Source organism: Lissotriton helveticus, chromosome 8 (assembly GCF_964261635.1).
Source record: "Lissotriton helveticus chromosome 8, aLisHel1.1, whole genome shotgun sequence".
NCBI lineage: Eukaryota > Metazoa > Chordata > Amphibia > Caudata > Salamandridae > Lissotriton > Lissotriton helveticus.
In genome coordinates, this window is record NC_136069.1 from 598379388 (window position 1) to 598402458 (window position 23071).

Consider the following 23071-nt stretch of genomic DNA (forward strand, 5'->3'; position numbering starts at 1 on the left):
TGAGTCTCATTGATGCTGAGTGCTTGTGCGTTGTGCACCGTGAGATCTTCCTGAGGATTTGCCTTGGTATCGTGTGCGCCATAATCCAAGTGAGCCTCATCAACGCTGGGTGCGTTGTGCACCGCCAGACCTTCGTGAGAATTTGCCTTATCGTGTGCACCGGAGTTAAAGTGAGTCTCAGCGACGCTGTGCGTGTGATCTTCGTGCAGCCTGAGACCTTTGTGTGGAGTGCCCAGTGATCATGCAACTGAAGGTTAAGGAAGTCGCAGCAACGCTGTGTGCGTGTGCCCTGTGGCAGCCTGAGATCTTCGTAACTGTAGCGGCCCGGACCGGCAGCCCCGGAGGAGCAGAGTCGCCGGCCCGAGCCCGCTGTTGCCAATTCGCAAAGATTGCTTTGGAGGCCCAGCCGCTGGGAGAGGAGAGTGAGTTCGCGCCCCCCAGGTAACGTGTGTCGACTCCTGGGGCGCGAGCTCGGAAGGAGACTCTCTCGGCCTCTCTCTCGTTCCGGCAGCGTGAGCCTCTGCTTCGACTTGTATTGAGGCCCCTATTGCCATGGAAGTGACAGTACAGGGGCCGGAGTGCAGAGCTGCACTTTTTGATTACATCATACCCATGTTGGGGGCAACTGTTGAGAGGCTGACTGCAAGTCAGAAGGAGAGACGGCCTAAGGCACAGTGATCGGTGCCTGAGTGTATTACGCATTATTCTATTTCTGCGTCACGGAGTACCTGACTGTCCTATTACACGTTGCATTATTTCTGCATTACGTAGTACCGGATTAGTGTATGACGCATGGCATTATATCTGCATAACAAACTACCTGATTCTCGTATGACGCATTGCATTGTTCCTGCATAACGAACTGCCTGATTAGCGCATTGTGCATTGCATTATTCCTGCATAACGTATTACCTGATTAGTGTTTTACGCATTGCCTTATTTCTGCATAAAGATGTACCTGGTGGTTGTATTACGCCTTACAGTCCTTTTACATTGCAGAAGTGCCTGATTCTAGCATTACGAACTGTATAACATGATTTTAGAAATACAGGAAAATGTTTAGAAGTGCTAGTTAACCCCTTGGCCGCGGCGGTAATTCTGTCGCGGCGCTGGGGTGTAGGGGGGCCGCGGCGCCGCCATGTTCGTGATGGAACCAGTCTGTTTCGAGCCACGGGCGCGCTGTGCTTGTGACGAGTGGTTCCATCACGGCCCCGCCCGCTCATTAGAATGCACCGCGGAGGCGCGAAATTGATGCCGCGCGGCAGTCTGGCCGTGACGGAACCACTCCGTCACCAGCACAGCGCGTCCGTGGCTGGTGACGGAGTGGTTCCGTCACCAGCACGGAAGGAGCTAATACCGCCAGAACTTACAAGGGCTGGCTGGCCTAACAACCGGCCAGGAGAAATAGTACACAACCTCATATGTTGGGTTTATATTGTGTGGTCTTATCGTATATCTTTTTATATAAAGTTTATACTCTTTTTTTATAAAACTCGTGTGGAGTCTATTTGTGGTGTCATCCTTGGGTTGTTGTGAGCCTGGTTGCAAATACTTACACATTTGCCTTGAAGATGAGTCTGGCTGCTCGTGCCAAGCTACCGAGGGGGTGAGCGGGCTATCTCAAAAGGTGACCTTCTTTTCCCTGACATTGGAACGCGGTCTCTACTTGGCCTAAGGTACCTACCTCAGCTAACCAGGGATCCCGGGTCTTACACCCCATAATGCTAAGAAGTACTTTATGGAACAGAACAAAAGACAACTAAGGCAGAGAAGGCACATCCAAAGGGAGTGCACGACACAGGGGTGAAGTGCGTAAGAGAACATAAGCATGTGTGAAGTGCGAAAGCATCAGGTTTGTCAAATGTGCGTAATATAATAATCCAAACGTTTTGGTTTAACATAAGTCCTCCCAGGCCTAATGACCTCCCCACTCTTAATACCAACAATCTGCCCAACTCTCCCCCTCTCTAACATTTGAATTAGCCCAACTTGTGAATTTTTTGGGTTAACAGACGGAGGACGTGCAAAAGTCCCTGAACCCTGAGGTGAACAGATAGGTATGGGCGGAACCGTAACATTGGTTCCCAAGGGTGGCCCATTGTTATTAACAACAAGGGATGGTCCTAGGAGACCAGCACTCCGTGAAGAGGCGACCTCTTCAATCCAATCATATCTCAAAGGAAGGGCATTTGCCTCCAATTCACATCCAGCATCTTTTTCACACCCAGCTGTCTCCATGCCTTTAAACAAAGCTATCCTATTCGCATGCCATCACTGACCTCGGCAGAATTGCACAAAACTTTAACAACTTTAAGAGAAGCAGAGAATCTACTCTCCCCATTGCGCGTCAACTTTCCCTTCTTAACCTTGACGATGTCACCAACCCGTAAGCACACCCTCCAAGTCCTGTGAGACCGGTCATACCTGTCCTTTGACCTGCCACTAGGGAGTCTCTCACTCTCTTGGCAGACCATGAGACATTTTTGGTGCTATTCAACCACCCCATGTTGTCCTTGGTGCGTGGGGATCTAATGCTCATCAACTCAAATGGGGAATGCCAAGTAGATTCACATGTGACATTGTAAGCACAGTTATCCTTGATTAATCCTCCCAATCTTTAGGAACCACACGGGACAGCTCAATAATACCTTTAATGACTCAATTAAAGCATTCAACGCTACCAATTCTCGCTGGGTGATCGAGGGAAGTAGTCCTGTGAACTATACCTGCCTCTTTGATGAATTTTATAAAAACATCACTAATAAATTGTCCACCGTTGTCAGAAATTATGTCCTTTGGCAGGCTTTCTCGTCGTAAAGCAAAAACTTTTCCAAATCGGCCTAAAAGTAAAGTAGAAAAGGAAAAGAAAATCAGGGGATGGTTCTTCTTTGTTTAGCTTATGTGGGTGAAAATGGGGAGATTGTAATTTATTTGATGGTTTGTTGTTCATTAATCCTGCCTCCGTAAAAAAAAAATTGTGGTCCAGAGGTTTTCATTTTTGATTTGTGTTTTTGGATCATTAAAGAAGTAATTTAGCTTGGGTAGACGTTGCTGATCCGGTCCAAATTTTTCTGGACATCATTTTTAAAAATGTCCGATGACGTACAGTGATGTAATATTACAGGAACCATGAGACCTATATACTTCATTTTGCTGTCCACAGAGGTTTTAGGGACCAAGTAGTCTTATAGAGACAGAAAATCACTCCTCTGAACAACCCTTCTGCCATTATGTAAAATGGCAACCATAAAGGAGGAAGAAGTTAGAGTTCCAAGCTTTGTTCCAGTATTGCTCATAGTGTCATTACCCATAAGAATATGTGCCTTGATAAGAATACTGTGGTACAAAAGGTGGTTGTGATGGACGGAGCATCTGAACCAATCAAACACTCGCACCCAGTCAACAGATCTGGGTTTAATCCATCACCGTTCTTTAGCCCACTCTGCCACCCCAGTTCAGACATGGCTATATGCAAATCAGTCTGACCCTGTGCCTCATGCGAACAGTCCAGCCCGAACCGCCAAGCCATGCCTTCCCTGGACCGGGAACAAGCTTCCGAGGACCGGTTTCTGGCATTTCAGCCCGGCTTGCTTGAATCCAGTGGCAAAGTGAGCAAGGGACTCAAGTCTGAGCATATCCTGCCAACGTATGGCGAACAAAGTGGTACAAATGGGGGTGGTGATGGACAGAGCATCTGAACCAATTGCTCACACTCCCCCACCCCAGTTCAGACATGGCCATATGCAAATTAGTCTGACCCTGTGCCTCATGGGAAGGGTCCAGCCCGAACCGCCAAGCCTTGGTTCGGATGCTCCCCCTCTTGTTCGGATGCACCCCCTTTTGTAGGACTCTGTCAAGAACTTAGGAGTCAGATGGGACAAAGACAGACCCCCCAGGATATTGCGGCATAGATTTGCAAATTTAGCGGCACAAAAATGGAAATTTAGCGGCACAGAAATCAAAATTTAGCAGCATTATTGCGGCACTTTATTTTACTCATAATCATTCCTTTTCAGCCGTAAATCAATGTAAACTGATTTAACAGGGAATTCCACTGTGAAACTGGCATGTTTAAAGTGTCTGCAGCTCTACAGAAGCACAGCTCCAATCTGCACCTCGTGAGAGTGCTTAGATAGGAAGGAGGTGAAGCTGGACAGTGCAGACCCTCCTAAGCCAATGTCCTGTAATGCTCAAGTAAACTTCTGTGAGACACCGTATCAAATGCGACGCTGATGATCTGCGCGCAAAATTGCTTGGATTCTGTGCTTTGCGCTGGCCTAAAACCATTTTGGCTTATGTCCAAGAGTGGCCAGAGACCTGCATTAGAAATTTAGTTCACACCCACACATTCATAAATGTTTACAAACACACTTATCACACTTTGCCGTGTACGAAATGTGCACCTATTTATTTGAGTATGTTAATGTGCTATTGCACATGTGCAGATTTTATGATGCTCAATAGACTTCCCATAAGTATAACGCAAAACGAGTGGTAAAGTGTACAAGGAAGACATAAGAATAATAAGTAAACAAAAAGGAAGTTTGTGAAATTTCATAACCCTGCACATGCGAAATAAATTAATATATATTAGCAATGAAATGCACTTAAGTTATCATTCTATGTAAATTCCTCACGAAGACATGGGAGAGTGATGCATTTTGTAATTTAAAAAGCTCCCGTATAAAGCCGAATCCCCAAAATGTAATTCTGGGAATTGTATAATTGTTATCCTAGCCCCTTAGTTTGAATTAAGAGATTTTCAGCCTAGGTGCAGTTTCATTGGAATTCCTATATAGATAGGTTACCACTCGTATTTGCGTTTCATTTAATGGTAAACACATTAATCTCCCCCCCCCCACAACACTGCAACTAAATAGGCATCACAGTGCGTACCACTCACTATCAGACAGATTTTTCGACAATCTTAGAAGTTGAAGGGAATGTCTTTCGGGCTGAAGAAATAGCAGCCTCAAACCTTATTACCAGCCTTCTTTCTGTCTGGTGGAGAACACACAGTTCTGCAGCTACTCCAGTCACATGCCGCCCACCACACACCGTGGCTCAACCACCGGCTCAGGTTGTGATAGGTTTTTCTGAAACAACTTCATGATTTCCAGTTCCTGCAGCAGCATACATCATAACACGTGCTTGCCATTTCCAGCACTGCACCTACAGACTTTCTCACATTTTCTCAGCAGGGCCGTCTGCAGCAGGCTGTGTTCTGTGCACCCATTTGCAGACCCCCCAGGATATAGCGGCATGGATTAGCAAATTTAGCGGCACAAAAATGGAAATTTAGCGGCACAAATATGGAAATTTAGCGGCAATTTTGCGGCATTTTATTTGGCAGTTTTCCCTACAACAAACACAGATATCTTAGTGGGCACTGTTGTAAAAATCACGGCATTTTTACAAAAGTGCCGATTTAGCGACAAACCGCGAAATCACGAAATCCTGGAGCATCTGAATAGTGGAGAAGTTACTGACGTCATGCCAGGTGAGCGTTGTGAGGGAAGGAAATCCTTTAAAGAGTCATTTTCATTCTGGATTTCCCTTCTCTCCTTGAAACGCAAGAGCAGCAACATTGTAGTGTCACTAGGGCTTTAAGTGGAAGCTTTTTCAATATTACATGTAACAAGCCATAGTTGCAATTATTTATCTTATGCAACTAATAACCATTGACCTAGCCAATAGTCCTGCCTTGTTGTAGGTATGATGTTACTTTATATCACATATCGGGATGCAATGACAGAAACAGCAAAATACAAGTCGGGCAGCACACTATGCTAAGCACAGATTTTTAGCGTAAGTGTTTTAGTTGCGGGTCCTCAGAGCAAAGGATTCTATGTGCCAGGTCCACAAACCCTTAAAATATTGGGTGAGCTGGTGTTAGTTTCATGAGGTCGTGACATCCAACTGGAGGTCCTCCATTCAGCCCGCAGGCACCACTTAGATGGTGTTATGGAGCGGGGTTGAGTTCCTCTCCACCCTTAGTGACCACTGCAAGCCCCGATCCAGAAGATATGTGGGGCCCATCAGTCCCTGGACTTGGGAATGAAGGGCTTGTCTATGGACTACTGGTGCATGCAGAGCACATATAAATGCTCCTCAAAAGGCAGCCTGGCGTCGGGCATGGGTTAATGAGGGTGGATGTGCATGATTCTCCATTCTCAAATACAAAGAAACGTGCAAAAAAAGATTGGCAGCCACCTTTGGGAAAAGTCTAATAACCCTATTAAACAGGATCAATATTACAATTTGAGCAAATGTTACCCTTCAAACAGCTATTTACAAACTGCTAATTTATCACACACAAACCTATACATCAACAGAATATATAGAACAATAGCAAGCAAAAGAATGTAACCACTGTAGTCAACCTTGAATTGTGGCAAAGTATTGTGCTGGTCTGTACACAATTAAAGAAGCAATGCACTCGCACAAATCTGAAATGCAAATACTGCCCTGGGCAACGCAAACTCTTAAAATTCCAAAATAGAAAAATGGATTTCCACGCCGATAAGTCCTATGCAAGAAAGCAATAAACTACTTTCACTGGAAAGTTGATATTTTGATTAAAGCCTTGCTTGCTCCTTTCTAAAATCACGGAATACAATTCTCCCACTTCTGCCCCAAAATCTCCCTCCTAAAAGTGTACCCATCCCTCCTCCAGTCCCACAGTTTCATCTCTAGTCGACCTACAGCTCTCAATTAAAATGACATGGTCTGCGCATAAACCAATTGAAACTCAGTTGTTATCGCCCTCGGAAGGATGAAAGATTGAGCTGGAACAGCTCACAGTAAAATGTGGCCACGTACATACTTGTTTCTCCTGTACTGGCCAAACCTGCGACCTGCTCAGCCCCCCCCCCCCCCCTCCCTCTCTCTATACACATCAGAAGGCGAGAGCAAGGTCAGGCTGCCTGCATCCAAGACGATCTAATTGCAGCCGCCCCGAGTACTTAACAGGTCCGTAAAAGACCATTTACATGTAAATTCAGGCACTCTAACTATGGTTCGAATAATTAGCACCCCCCCCCCCCCCCCCCCCCCCCCCCCCCCCCCCCGAAATTTGGCTCTAGGTGCCCGCCTGTGTCAAATACAGCACCTCCTGTAAAATTTACGTGAGTGCTAATCTGAAAGCAGATTGTTGGCTGTGATTGCTGTAAAGCAGCAAGATTGGTGTTTAGTCCTGCCGGCAACGGCTGAATTGAATGTAACGTGTTTGCGCTTTCAGACGAGGTGTCAGGAGCCCCCTTCATCAATGCCCCCACTCACAGGTGGCAGTCTTGCTGGAGCCATAAACTGTCCTCTCTAATCCACAATGCGTGTACAATTACTCAATCACCTCTAAATTAGCTACTACGGCACGACGTAATGACGTGTGCCCGTACAGCCAATCAGAGGTCACCGTTTTGTGAGCTGTCTGTTAACCTTTTTTTGCGGCAAAAAACATAAATATCGCGGTCATAGCGCTATTTTGCCGATTTCGCGATTTTATTGCAAACCGCGAAATACTGGAGGGTCTGATTTGGTATGTTAGGCAAACTTTGAATTGCTGTTTCTTTCCGTAAAAGTCCTGTTCACGTGGGACTGACCGAGCGAGGCGCCAGTAGCCACATTTGCACATCAAAGCCACATAGGCAGCAGGTATTCGACGGCTGGACGGCGGCACGTAGTGACGTGTGTGCAAGAACAGCCAATAAAAGGGCATTGTTTGTTTTGATGACGCTTTTTTATAATTTTCGCGGCAATAATTGTAAATATCGCGGCCATCGCGCTAGTCGGCCGTTTTCGCGATTTTTTTCGTGAATCGCGAAAAGCTGGAGGGTCTGCAAAGACCTGTCCCTCACCACCCACTTTCAACAGGTATGGGCGGCCTGCTTTGGCAAAATCAAAACCATCCAAAAATGTATTGATTTCTTGCCAGAGTCAGCTCGCAAAATCATGGTCCATGCTTTAGTTACCTCCCACCTCGACTACGCTAATGGTCTTTACATGGGCATGCCGATTGGACTGATCTATAGACTACTGATTATTCAGAACACGGCAGCTAGACTGGCCTGTAAGGTCCCGCTCCGCCAACGCATCTCACCCTGCCTCAGGCAACTCCACTAACTGCTGATCGTATCGAATTTAGGGCCCTTACGTTTGCCTTTTGTGCGTACCAAGGAAAAGGGCCCAACTAACTGAGGAAGATACTTCGTACATATCAACAGGACAGACCCCTAAGGTCCAACCACAAATGTTACCTCTCCACCCTACGTTTTGCGATGGCAAGAATGGGAGGCAGTACATTTGAATGGGGGACCACCAAGTGCTGGAATAACCTCCCCCCCTCCCACACACACACACACACACCTACGAATGATTCAGCCTGAACAGGAATTCAGAAAGGCCTTGAAGACCTGCCTCTTTAGTCGTAAAGACTAGATATGCACTCTCTTCTACCTTGGGTACTGTCTATATTCGTGCCCGGGGTAGCTGCGCGCTTTCGAAATGGCTTTTTTATTATTATTTTACTGCATCCTGTGGTCTTATTTTGGCAGCAAGAACTTCAGGAGTTCCACCGGCTGAGAATTCCATAAGTGGTTCATTCGTTTAATTAGAATGACAAAAACAAATTCGGCCATTGTGCATTCACACTTGAAAAATCTTAATTTCATTATTATGAATCAATCCAGTTTCATCAATGTTGACCATTATTTCTCTGATCACACTAATTGACAACCCATAGCCAGTCCTCGAGTGGCTCTAAAACTTAATTTGCTTATTCAAAGAATGCAAACTTAACTGAAGGCTGGTGGGTGTGTTGCTCATTGTACATTCATATTTTCGAATGTATGCACGCATGCAGTTCGGTGGACATACAAATCTGCTGCAAATACATTCACCTCACTGTTTAGATCAGCAGCTCGGCTGAAAACTTCATCTTAGAAGAAACTAGCTGCATTTAAAAACACATTTGACCATTGAGACTTGCATACTCTACTTTGTGTTTTCAACAATCCATTTGGCCCTTGTTCTGGCTAAATCACAGATAACACATTGAAGATTCTCTGATTTCTGATCAGTTGTGGATGAGGGGTAGCCCTCGATCTTCTAAGTGGATGGGCTTTGAGTTTGGTTGTCGTCGCTTTCTCAGAAGACTCGCATTGTTATTTATTTATAAAGTTTTATATAGTGCGAACAAGATCCCGAAGGATATTAGAGCGCTTTACAAAAGGAAGGAAGGTAATAAATGCAGTAACAACATCAGGTACGAGTAGAAACCAGAAAAATCGCATAATTGCACTACGAATGGGTCAAAGGAGAGTAATACAATACACTGGTAAATATCGGACTCCAGGGGGGAATAGTATGCGGTAAAGAAGAGCAATATCCAATGATGGTGAAGTGGTTGTAGGGGCAATGGCTTTGAGCAGTTGAGCCTAGCCACATTAAGGTAGGAATTTGTTCATTAGGAATTTTTTGACTTCCTGTTTGAAGTCAGAAGATTCTGTGTACTTCCGGTGGCAGAGAGTTCCGAATCTTTGGAGCGGCGCCGGAAAAGGCTCGGTGGCACATTCTCTTTTTGTTAAAGATTTGTGGTTTCAGGAGGAAAGTGTTGGCGCTTCTTGAGGCTCTACCACCACAGGATAATTCAAGCTTTTGCGCTAGATACCTGAAGGGCTTTGTGCACCAGAACCATAATCTTTAACTGGATTTGAGCTTCGAAGGGCAACGGTTTGGAGTTTTAGGACTGGGGATATATGCACATTTCGTTTTGTACCTGTAACCAGTCTAGCCGCAGCGTTCAGTGATGCCCTGTTGTGATTCACTGGTTTATACTATTGTTTGACTGATATTTTTCCAGGCCTTTTTCCGTTGTATACGACTTGTAGCACTTGTTTCATTGATAAAATAGTTTATCCTCTTCACCCATCAGTTTCAATCTTTTGTGAACTTCATCTTGCTGTATTTCTGTAGCATCTCAAGCTTTCTTCGGTCTATCTGCAATTGATGTTAGCTTTTCTTTTGGATTAATTTGACATATGACCGATTTTTTCTTTGAAGTAGTCCTCAGATTATGGAATTAGCAAAACTGTCAGGAGGTAGTGATCCTCTGCTACTACCTGCTTCATTCATGTTTACGAATTTGAATCAACGGAAAACCTGAAACAAAAACAATGTTTAAATACATTACCAATATGAATGCTAACATCATTATAGAGCCGAAGACAAAAGTGGTGCTCTGAAGAGTTCTTTTCTGTCTCTGTAAGACTACTTGACCCCAAAACCCAATGTTTGTGACACCAAAAAGAAGTATATAGGTCTCTTGGTTCCTGACATATTACATCATTACAAAAACCAAAAATGAAAATCTCTGGACAACCATTATTTTACAGAGGTATATCAAAGGGCTGGGACTAAAAGTATCAAACATCCCTCTAAAAGCCTTTTAAACTGGCTCACACTGCACAGAAATGGTTTAACCATGAATGATTGGCAGCAAACCACACAGACTGCTGGGGGAAAGGCACTTGGTCCAGACAGGGTCCATCGATTTTGATTAAATGCAATATCAAACTTTAGGCCCCATTGTTGAAAGATGCTTTTAATAATCTTAAACATTCATCAGTACTGAATTTCTGGGTCACATCTACTATTGTTCCAATTTTTAAGAAGGGAGACAGTTGCTACCGCCCCATCTCATTGATTGATACTGCAGTTACATTTTTAGGAAAAGTTCTATACAATATGATCAAGGAGTGGGCTGCGGAAATGTAATCACAAATCCGTGCCCGTAGGACTTCGTAAAGCGCATAGGCACAATAGAGTAATGCCTGAACTTAAACTTGAGCTAAGGCAAATGCACAATAGTTAAGCAAACTCTTTATATCTTGCCTTCATTGACTTTTTCATGGAATTTGACTGCGTCAATCACCCTTAGTAGTGGCAACTCTTATTGTAGATGAAGATGTACGCAGCTCTAGTTCATTTCTTAGCTTCCTTGCATTAGAATATGAAGGCCACGTTAAAATTCGGACAAAATGGTGAAGTTTCTCTAGAAATTAACATTGGTTGCGGGGTGCAGCAAGGATGTGTGCTTGCCCCTTTGTTTATTTTGTATATAATTAAGCTCAGTCCCAACTTAATTTCTTGCATTCCTGATATCCCCTGGTAAATGGCACTCCCCTCCTAGTGCTGCTATAATCCATCACTGTACTAATAGCTCGCTCCCCATAATCACTGCATTTGCTGGTTTACTCACTTGTACAATTTATGGCAGCACTTGATCTTCTCTAAATGGTTTATTATGGTGTGTGGCCCTGAGTGTATCTGGCTTTCGAGCTTTGTGGTTGACACAAATAATTTGCTAAGTACTACCACTTTTACCTATTTGTGTTTTACTTTCGATGAAGCTGGCTCATGGGTACCAAAGATCACATATTGCAGGACAAAGTTATTTAGGGCACTCTGTTCACTCGCAGTTTCCCGTATTCACCAGGGGGAAGGGCACTTTCTCCTTTGCTGCCCATATATACTACTCCGTGTGTTCCTGTGGAATCCTACAAGGCAGAGATCTTGGGCATTGCAGACTGTGCTGCAATACAGGTAGAGGAAAATCGTATTTGTAGAAGAATTATGGCTATTCTCCTCTCATCCTATTTGTCATAAGGAGCTGGGTTTAAACTATTTAAAAGATGCAGATATTTTTTTATTTTTATGAAGAAAAAAAATTGGAAACTGAGATTTCAGTCATTTGAGCAACGAAAATGTTAGTTCCTTTATCTGAAACTCCACTACAGGACACCAGTGCATTTAGTTTTTAAAAGAAGCTCCCAGCCATAGGAAACTTTTATACTGCCTAGATGGACACGGAAACAATCAACTTAATTGGCAAATAGTTGGAACCCGGCACAATCACATGAGAATGTTCTGTACAAGAAAATTCTGCTGGGACAGGAGGACTTCATATTTCCACAGACCTCTTCAGATCCATCTTCATCATAGGCGCTGTTAAAGTGTAAAACAAGCAAATATATATGATATTGTGCTGCCACTCCTGAGCGAGAGGATATGGCTCAGTGGTCTGAGCTACCGACTCAGGAGCTGGGGACCATTGTTAGAGCCGCGGCATTGGCTCCACATCAAATCGCTTTATCTACTAAGGTGAATAAAAATGATAAAACAATTTGTGGTCAAGTGGAGGTGGAGAAAGAGAAATAAACGAATCTCTGAGAGGTGTTTCGGGCAGTGAGGGGTGAAGGGGTGGAGCTGTGGCCAAGGAGCGAGAGAGCTGCTGTTGCAGGAAAGCATGTTGTGCCTGCAGTAGGAGAAATCTGCACTCTAGATCTTACACAGGCTTATCGCCAGATAGAATTAACTCCTAATTCAAGACTTAACTGCATTTATTACTCCCATGAGTGCGTTCAAATATAAGAGAATGCTGTTTGGTTTAGTGTCAGCCGCCTTCGTTTTTCAGAGCGTGATGTCTTCCATACTGAAAGGAGTCCAAGGGGTGAAATGCTACCAGGATGATTTATTAATTTTTCGAGCAAATCAACAAGAGCATGATACCAGAGTGAGAGTTGTTCTGGAACAACTTGAAAAAGCTGATCTCACATTGAAATTTTAGAAGTGTAAAATTTCAGTGTAAGAGGCTCATTATTTGGGGCATCATATCACAGCAACAGGAATTGTTTCAAAGAGGGAATTGGTAGATGTGATTCTCGAATTAGCTTCACCTAAAACAAAAGATGAAGTTGTATCTTTCTAAGGCATGGTCGAATGTTATGGAAAGTTCATTAATAATTTGGCCAGCCAATCCAATAATATGAGACAGTTGCGAAGTAAAAACAAAGAGTTTGTATGGTCACAAGAATGTCAAAGTGAGTTTTCAGAATTGAAAGAAAACTTCAAACATGCTTCCAAATTGCAGGCTTTTATCCCACGTATGAACACTACAATTGTGACAGATGCAAGCTCAAAGGGTTTAGGTGAAATTTTAAAGCTAAATGGAGATGGAAAAGAATGTCTCATTGCTTGTGCATCAAAGAGTTTGCGTGGAGCAGAGTTAAACTACTCCGTAATTGAAAAGGAGGTGTTGACCATTTACTGGGCGCTAAATACATTTCGAAGTTTTATTGGGGGACATATTTTAAGGTATGCTCTGATCACAAACATTTGAAAGATTTTTTTGAAGAAGGGTTTAGTTTTAATTTCCTCAAGGATAAGGCATTGGGTGATTGGTCTACAAGATTTTAATTTTGAGGTTGAACATCTTCCAGGTGTTGACAATGTAAGTGCAGATTGCATGTCCCGTTTGGTATGTGATGTGGAAGATGATCTGTCAGTGGATGACGTTATGGAGGATGAAATCAGTGTTTGCAAAATAACTTCTGGCATCATTAATAAAGATGAGTGGATAGAAGTACAGAAGGATTCTGAGTTGGATCTCAGCTGCTGATAAATGAGTTGCTGTTAATTCATTTACAACAAACTCTTGATACTGACCAACAACGTGTTTGTGAAGATCCTTAAAACCCATTAAAGAAAATAGTGCTTGCAGGCTAAATAAGACATAGCGGGGAGCAACAGAAGTAAAAGGGCCATTCCTCATGGGAGGTTACAAATTAAGACATGGCTGTACTAAGAAGGGACTAACAAGCCTGTTTTAACGTATCAGAAACCAGAGTTTATGAAGGACAATGACGCAAGCCAATGAAAAATATGGCGTAGAGTGGTTGGGGCTTCAAGTCCATACTCTAATACCGCATGCCTCGCACAGCAGCGTATGCACTGCCTAGGCTTGACCTAATAAACAGTACATGCTGGAGATCACATGAACTCCGGGCTCCCTGAACAAAACGTCATAGAACTGCTGCTGTGCTTGCGAGTCAGAGTTTATATACATAAATATCAAAGTGAGCATAAATAAGTTAGAACAGAGGTGCAGGATTTTATGCAAAGGGAGAATAAGTGGTCACGGGTGAGGTTCATTTATTGTTAAACCATTTGACCGCAATTAATCCATTCTTATTTGAGTGCTCTACACCCCCCCTCCCTCCCAACCTTGAACATACCTTATATCTGTGAGAATTCCATTCCCAGCCTTGAGCTGAAGGACAATGTGCATAAACAGTTTAAGAATTTCCTGTATACCAAAGTGGAATGTTAGCATTCTTTTTTCCAATCTACCCAAGGGAGCCTTTTGGCCCTATTTGTGTCTAATATAAAGCTAATAAAATGCAGCTACATTTATCCCTATCAACACCTATTAGTCTAGACTCGGGTATTTGGAAATTCATTTGTCTCTTCCAGCCCTTCTCCCTTAGGCAGCTACGTCTGTAGTGGAAACCACCCTATCCCAACAAGTGGATGCAACTTACTATATGATGGTGATATCTGGGCGTGCAGGGTGAGTTCTGTCCTTGTACAGCAGTTGTAAATGAAGATCTTTACAGGGGTGTAAAATTCCTATAGGCTGATGACCAAGACGTGTATTCTGAGGACAGAGAGCATGAGTTTTCTTGGTTATATTGGTCACTGGGCTAGTAGGCAAAACCCTATGCAGCATAAACCTTTTTGCTGCCAAGTCAAAGTGCCACAGCATGGCCATTTACTGGCCCTCACCCCGGCCTCTCCCCACCTCCGCGCACCAGACTCCCCTTAACGAAAAATGCAAAACCCACTACATCCCCCCCTCTTTTGCAACGGAGATGCCCCTCAATCTTCTCACTCAGACATTAACAACGTAATCGCTCAACCTTGACGTCTGAACTTGCTCGACTTAGAGATGACTACAACTCACTTAGAACCATGTCCTTCCCGAACCGCACTGATTCCCTTTGTTCTTGCTCCCAAAACATCTCCCAATATCACCAAAGGAGAACTACATCCCTATGCAACAGATCACACAAGCCTCTCTGCTGAGTGAGCTACCTGTCCACCTCCTACCTTCCCCAACCTCTGAGTTATGGTCTTCCCCTCTCACACGTCAACATCCCAGTGATTATAGGAACAACAGAATTCCTTCCACACCGATCTCCCCTAGACCCCCAGCTCAACTTACCAGCATTCACCCCTGTAAACCTACCAATGGCAACCCTAAACCCCTCTCTTGCATGCTAGTGAATTGCCGATCGGCTGTCCGACATGCGACTGAAATATCTGAAACCATTGTTGGCGAAGCTATTGACCTCTCCTTCCTTAAGGAAACCTGGCTCAATGACCACTCGATGGCTTTTCTTGACCTACTCACCCCCCAGCTTTCTATCATTAGGAAAAAAAGACCTGTTGGAGGTCTAGCTATAATCTATAAAAACGAACTTCAACTCTCCCTGTTAAAGGACTCAGACCACCTAACCTTTGAATACCTTGGCGCCAAACTCACTGCACAGGGCTCTCCCCCGATCTGACTACATCACATCTACCAACCTTCAGGTGAACCTCTCTTCTCTGACACATTTTCCGACTTTCTTTCACAATCCTCACTTTCCGACTCAAAAAATCTCTTAGGAGATTTTAACATTCTTTGGAACCACGTTGATTCACGCAGCCAGAGGAAAGACCGGAGTCTCGCAGGCTCCCTTCTGCAATCCTGTATATAATCCCATGTGAATATTGCGAGTGCCAGTTGGCACAGTGTAAATGTGTGATTATGTTTCTAATGTGTTTATGATAATACCAAGGCTATTTTTGCTATAACCTTGTGGGGAGTTTTTTTTGTGGTTTACCTAGTGTGTTGTTGCTGTGAGTGTGTTGTGCAAAGGCTTTACACATTGCTTCCGGGATAAGCCTGACTGCTTGTGTCAAGCTACCAAGGGGGTGAGCAGGGGTTTTCCTCGGCGTGTAATTCCCTTGCCCTGACAAGAGTGGTGGTTTCTGCCTGGCTTAGGCACAAGCCCTAGCCAACCAGAAATCCAATTTCTAACAATGATGCCTTTAAAAGAATGATAAACGTTAGACTTTTTCCAGAAAGAAGGTGAACAGTGTGTCTTATGGCTCTTCTGACAGCCGAAGACCCAGAAGTAATTGTTCGGCATTGGAAAACCACTTCGCAGTTGTGAATAATTCCTGTGAAAAGTTGCTCATTGAAACACCATGCTTCCCATTGCACTATGAATTGGCCTTTGTAATTTGCAAAGGTGTGGATTTACGACTTTCAGGATGTCACAAGAGTTTATAGCAGTGAGCCTGGAAAATGTACTCCTGGAATAGTTTTGTCAATTTCAATTTGACTGACCAAATGTACCCATATATATCTGCTTCTGTAAAATTCTACTGAGCCATTGCAAATTAGCTTGCCTTAAACACCCACTGTAAAAAGGTTTATGCCTGCCTAGAATACATTTCTAACTTTTTTTTCTTGCGGGAAGAGATTGAAGAGGAGTTGCTGAATACCCTCGAAAATAAGTTTGTAGGCATGCACACACCCAGAGAGCACTCCAACCCTGGAACTACTGCGTCTGGACCCGATATATCGATTTGTGCAAAGGTTGCAAATGGATAGTTGGAGTCTTGCTGGAATCCAAACCTTGATTGTGACCCCTGGTGTAATCTGAAAGAATATTTTTAGACCTGATATGAGAATAGTATCATAATTTGTCACATCACTGCATGCTACTGAAATGGACATGTGTTTTAGAGCATGCTGTCATTTGAACAAATAGTTTATAAAATTCCACGCTGCTGTAGTTTTACTTGATAAAAACGAAAAGCTGGTATTTGAGGTAACTAGCATATTTAGGAAAATACTCGCTTTCATTTTGGATTATTGTGTTTTTTTGCAAGTAAGAAAAGCATTTTTTATGATCTCGGAGTTTATTTTCGAAAATGTATAGCTCCTGCTTAGGTGTGGGGACAAATTTGTTTTCCCGTTATCCATTTCTTGTGGTTATTTGAATGATAATTCTTGCTGAATTTTTTGCTCACGGTATCACCTTTGTGAGCCTGAAGGGTCTTGCTGTAATTTCTCTAATCCTGGTGAAGCGCTTAACATAGGTTTATTTATTTATTATATATAATTTTCTAATATTCAAACCAACACTCCTTTTTCTAGTGTCACAAGTTACAGCAGAAAAATGTGGGCTTATTTGAAAAATTTAAATTGAATGCAATACTCCACCATGTAAGTAAGTGGACAGTAAAATTAAGGAAAATATCTGGAGGAAAAAAAACATTTTCTGAAGCCTGAAAATCGTAGCCTAAGCTAAATATGATGCTTCACTAGTTACACAAATGAAGAGAAAGCTGCCAAAATTATGAATAGGCTGGAGTCCTTTTTTTTTTTATTTTTTTTTTTTTTTTGTTTTGTTTTTTAGAAAATAAATTAATCAACTTCCTGCCTTCATTTTTGAAGATTCTATAGTTTGTTGTCAACTGTAATAGAATTCTAAATAAAGTTAGTCTTGATCTGACTCTAACTGTAGAAGAATAAAAAATTTCCTTGATCTCGTAACAAAGTTTCAGTTCTGTTAAAGACACAGAGGCGAGGATTATGCTTTACACTCTTCGCTTTTTATTCACCAGCAGCATGTATTTCAACATTAATTATCTTTCCCATCAACCATAGGGTAAAGGTGATGCAAAAAACACACAACCAATTGGTCCTTTATTGCAGATGGATGTCCTGCTATGCTCATGCCTCCTTTCTTCACATACAGAATCCATCTTCTTGCAGTTTATTCTGGCTTGGATGATTCTACTCCTAGTAACAATAAGATAACTTGTAACGATATCTGTATCTTTCATAATCTCTTATAAAAACGATTGCAAAATACTGATTAGTCAAATTAAGATCCCATGTAACATTACATAAGTTAAACATGTAGGCAAATATCGGTTAAAAAAAACTAATAATTACTTCTCAGATGAAGAATCGCTTCTCATAAGTATGTTTTTCTACTGGGAGAGCAACTCTCTTCCTGATCATGGGAAGGGATAGTCCTTGTCTTAGTGTCCTTTAATAGAATTGACATTTTTCACTTCGAGAGCTAAGACACTTTTCATTCTATGTCAGGACCTGGATTCGAGGATTATGCTTGTTCAAAAGCTTATTGACCACCAGAGAGGCCATGTTCTGTATAGGTTTAAAGTAAAGCATTTTAAATGTAGAGTCTGAGAACCAATCGGCAATATTCATAATATCTTCTAGTCTGACTCCTTCACAAAGAAAATAAAAACGTTAAGCCTATAGCGCCTCGAGCCAAATGGACTCCAAACAATGAGGTATCAATACCTGCCTCCTGCATGGTCCATCGGACCCACCTGGCTATAGTCGGAAACAACCTTGAAAGGTTTTCTAAGAGATCAAGAGCTCTCTCGCCTGAAGTCTGCCGTCATATACTCATAAACTTTGATTCATTGTATAACACATAATTTGGGAATAGTGGTAACAAAAATATTTTGGAATCACACTTTGTCCTTTAGCGATGTGAAAGGTGACCCTGTCTGGGGTAAACCCTCTACCTGTAACATCGAAGGATGAACATCTAAGATTCATGTGCGAGAAAGTAGACACCATAACATAGCCACCTTACCTGAGATTTCTTTGCTGGACAGGTACTTGTTGCTATTTCAAAAGAGGAACATTTGGCGCACTTTGTTTACGTCCCATAAGGAGGAATATTCAGGTTTTGTTGGAACAAAGTCTTACTTCCCTCATTGATTTCCTGACCAGCAGGTGTTTCCCCAAATGGGGACCCGTCCACTAGAGAATGTCCTGATGAATTGGTGGAATCAAGTTTTCACAGATCAGTAGACCATTCCTTCTCGGACCAATGGGGACACAACATTCAGGATGAAGACCCCATGGGATCCATGTCCTTCTGCATACACCAACCCATCCTTCTTGCCTAAGCAAACTTGTACCTTTTGATTGTATCCTCCAATCAGGCTTTCAGCAGAACTTGTTCAGCTTCCCATAAAAGTCCTGGGACTTTTTAACGTCCCTTATAATCCTCCATGCCATGAGATACAACTCCCCGTTCACCAGAAGATGGTGTGGATTCCCTTGAGAATGCAGAAATAGGTCCTGAAACTGGGGTAGACGGATTGGAGAATCCCAAGAAAGTTCCATCCGAACCAGAAACCAAACTTGTGACCTCCATATTGGGGTTATGCCCACTAAATCCGCTGTATGGTGTTGTACTTGCACCAGCATTCTTGTTATCCTGTCAAAAAGGGGGAAGAATTATCCATTCTCTAGACTCCAGTCTTGTAGGAAAGCATCCGTCGCTGCTGCTAGGTGGGGGTCTGGCTGCTAACTGAAGAATTTGGCTACCAGGTGATCCAGGTGTGAGGCGAAAAGGTTCCACTGAGAAAGGCCCCCCACCTGTGCTGTTTTGCCATAAAAACAAGCAGCGGAGACATCCTGGTTCCTGCAGAACTTTGCTGCATGCTAGGTGGAGAAGGGAGCTTGGGCCGGTGGCTTCCACCCCAAAGCCAGCCGGAGCTCTGACTCTGTGCCTGGTCTGTGCATCTTATCCCGGGCAAGCAGGGGAGACCTTGTCGGGCCTGCGGGCCCTTGTCCTGGGCATTGAGCGACATAGCATTAGGAGACCAGGTCCCTTAGGTCTTCACCGTTTGCCTGCTAAAGCTCTACACGTTCTTCTAATTTGTGCACACCGGAAAACAGAGGAAGACATTCAAGAGACTGTATCCGGCCTCCTGGAGCCCCGAGTGGGCTTGAGTTTCAGATTAGCCCTCATTAGGACAACCAGACTACGTAGAATTTTTGTTTGTTTTAGGTGCAAAACATCGATCTGGCACGTTCTGCACCACCCGTGTGGCTGTGGCAAATTACCCCTAATTTGAATAACGCCCAGGCCTAATGCCTATGCCTTAAAGTCAGGGCAGTACCTGGATAGGGGAAAGCGTTGCAAAGGAGAGCATACAATGTATCTTTGCACAAAGTATTACTCATGTTACCTTTGTCTTTTATATGGCCATTTGTACATGCCCTTCACCATGTACACACACTACTCATGCAACATACATCAGCCTTTCACAGTAATATTCCCATACATATCCTTTAACACCATTCTTTTGACTGCTTAAGCCCCCTTGGCTCTTTCATAAACTAATTCTTTCTGTTTTCACAGACCACCATTATTCAGTGAGTATTCTTCCTGCTACCAATGTATGAATCTCACAGTGCACTTGAAAATGCCCACACTAAACACAGCCCCTCTCAATAATTCACATTGACTCTTGCCAGTCAGTATGTTGAGGCTAGATACTTAAGAGAGCAGACTAACCTTTTTCCGCCCTCACATTGGTGCAGCTGCCATAAGCTAGTCTCAATTGGCAAGCTGCCACAAGATATGGGGGGGGGGGGAGTTTAGGGATGTGGATGCCAGGGATTAGGTACTGTGGAAGTTGAACTGCATCACTTTAAGGTTCTTCATCCATCTTTTAATACCTTCTGTGCAATTAAATAATCTGAACTCCAGCCTGTTTCAAACTATTGTTTCCCTCCACCTGAGAAGGAACCCGGTTTCAAAATCCAGAGTAGAGGGTGACGGAGTAGGACAGTAAAGAAGCTGGAACGGGAAAGCTTAGTATGAAAATCACAATTTGACAAATCCTAGATCTCTAATGCCCTCTACAAGCTAAACTTTCCTCCAGATATTTGAATTGAAGCTTGCTTACCTCTCTAGTTACAAATGTTAAGGGACAACTTCTTCTGGCTGCAGCAATTGCCCCTTGTCTTCAGTGAGTAGCTCCTTGACTAGTGGTTAAGTCTGGACATGTCTCCCTTTTTATGTAGGGGCTTTCCCCAAGATAGTGGCAAGATCTCAGGATTTCAGAAATCCTGCATGATCCAAAATGGCAGCCAACAGGCACACATGATTTTCAATTCGGACTCTTCCACTACTAGCAGAATTCGGCAGACTGGAATTGGTGGTTCTGATTGAGACTAACTATTTGTAGTGAGGGAGACTGGTTTCTATATTTGACTGTATGGAGTTGGCACCCTGGAGGTCTTGACAGTGTTCATATTGCAGTCTTGTTTCTCAAATATTTTTGATGTGGCTTCTTTCATTTGGCCTCCTCCTAGCATTCCACCCATTGGGAAAAGAAACATTTGATAAGGTGGGCTTCGTCATTCTCTCCACTAATCACGTAATCTTGAATAATTTAGGGTAGTATTTGATACGTGTCTTATTGAAATCTGTGGGGGGTTGGAACTGCAAATTTCCCTGCATTATCAGGCAGTACTGTACCCTTGTACACTCAATCCTCAAAAAACGTTTACTGGATAAGGGATCAAACTGCAAACACCTACTCGTATGCAGGGTTAAAATGCCATTTTGCCTGTCTGTTTCAGTGTGCACTACCACCTACTCACCAGTACTAGTTTCAGAAACACCTGTACAGTGTGCTGACAAGTCAGTTTTCGGGTAAGTCGAAGACCAGAATATTGTATATGAATATTGGTAGGCACTAACCCAGCCCCCCTCCTGCAAAATTGGTGGGATGATTTGGTGGCTACTAAATTATTCCACTAGATTCTGTTTTGAGCTTGACAGGTGTTTTAAAAAAAAAAAGATTTTTTTTTTTAACTTGGTCACCCCAGAATGAATCCCTGATTACCCCATGTTTAGAGACCAATCCTGCTATGATTTCTTGTAGAAGGGCTTTCTGTTCGAACCGTGCCTAGGTGTTGCCCATGATAGCATATGGTAATGATGGTGGTTACTACTGTGTTAGCCCTTGTCCCAGTTGAATTTCCAAACATTAGGCAAATATTGTGGACACACAGTACTACTGTCCAGGTTTAGAAGTGTTGAGGTGTGTTATTTTTTCAATTAAACACTGTACGATTTGAGCTGCTACTCTATTGTTGCTTGACTTGTTTTTATGTGTTTTAAAAAAAAACATTTAGTATTGAAGTCGAGTGGGGAATGAGGCTAAAACTAATTTGTCTCTTCTAAATTTAAGTCTCTACATTGATCTGTTTGGAACCACATGTGTGAATCTGCAAAGATGAGTGAAACAAAAGAACCAAATGATCGGAAGACACCAGAGACCCCTGGTTGGACCTCAATTCTCAATCCCTTTGAAAGTCCAAGTGATTGCTACAGCTTGCATGAGCCGACTGTATCCAGCCCTACCATTTTTAAAGCCTGCAGAACCTCAGCGGTAAGAAATTTTGTTTTTAAATGTTTGTCTTAACAAAGATTGTTATGCGCCGCTCTTTTAGCTAGTCAGCCTGACGGTTTCTATAGCAATCTGTAGCCATAGCCTCTGATTGCAGTTAGAATTTGTTCAGCATCATGCGTCGAGTTACTAGGGACATCCTTCTGAAGTGATGAGCGATCTTCAACTTTCGAGCACCCATAAAACTGGCATGGGGAATATACAGCTACCAGTTACTTGTTTACATTTTTTTGCCACGTTTTAATCTCCTTTGTTAAATTTGAAAAATAACCTGCTGCTTGAATAACACTAATTACTAAACACTATGTAAGAACAGTGCACTTTTTGGCTAAACCTGTAAATATAAACGAACTGTTACCAATGATGGAACTTCATGTCATATTAGCCCACACAACTACAGCAAGACTAACACATTATACTCTGTGTCTCAATGTCGTTAATAAAATAACTTTCCGTCAAAATAATGAGAAAATGCTGCATTGTCAGGAACCTGAGGCAGTACATTTACCAGCAACTTGACATAAATGTTCTTGAAAGTGGATTCTGTCGACTAATCTGCACTTTTGCGGATATAAGGTCAACAACGAGTGGTTGTTTGCCAACTAATAAACCTGCTCCTGCCCAGTGGACTGCTTAAAAGGCCATTTTCTATTACTTTACCATCCTATAACATTAGCAGCTGTTGCCGGCTTAGACCAAAAATGAAAGATCTGAAATTCTGCCACCATAGGATCAAGACTCCATTGTAAACACCTACTGGTTCATCTGAGCTCTTTTCAAAGGGCTCCTCATCTGAGATGGGGTCAAATAATTTACAAGCCTATAAATAAAAGTTTTTTGTTGTTGTTTTGTTTTGCTCCGAGGTGCAATAACGTTCAAGGATCCTCTGCGAAATTCAAGCAGTAGGTTCGTTTAT

General features: G+C 42.9%; 1 protein-coding gene across 1 annotated transcript in view; it reads left to right on the forward strand.

The window, feature by feature from the left end:
* The window catches only part of BORA (BORA aurora kinase A activator), a 411259-nt gene that overhangs the window by 3268 nt on the left and 384920 nt on the right, over positions 1-23071 (forward strand). The window contains 1 exon segment of the mRNA XM_078657420.1: positions 21937-22137. Coding sequence (XP_078513546.1) covers positions 21964-22137 — 174 coding nt within the window. The 5' untranslated portion in view covers positions 21937-21963.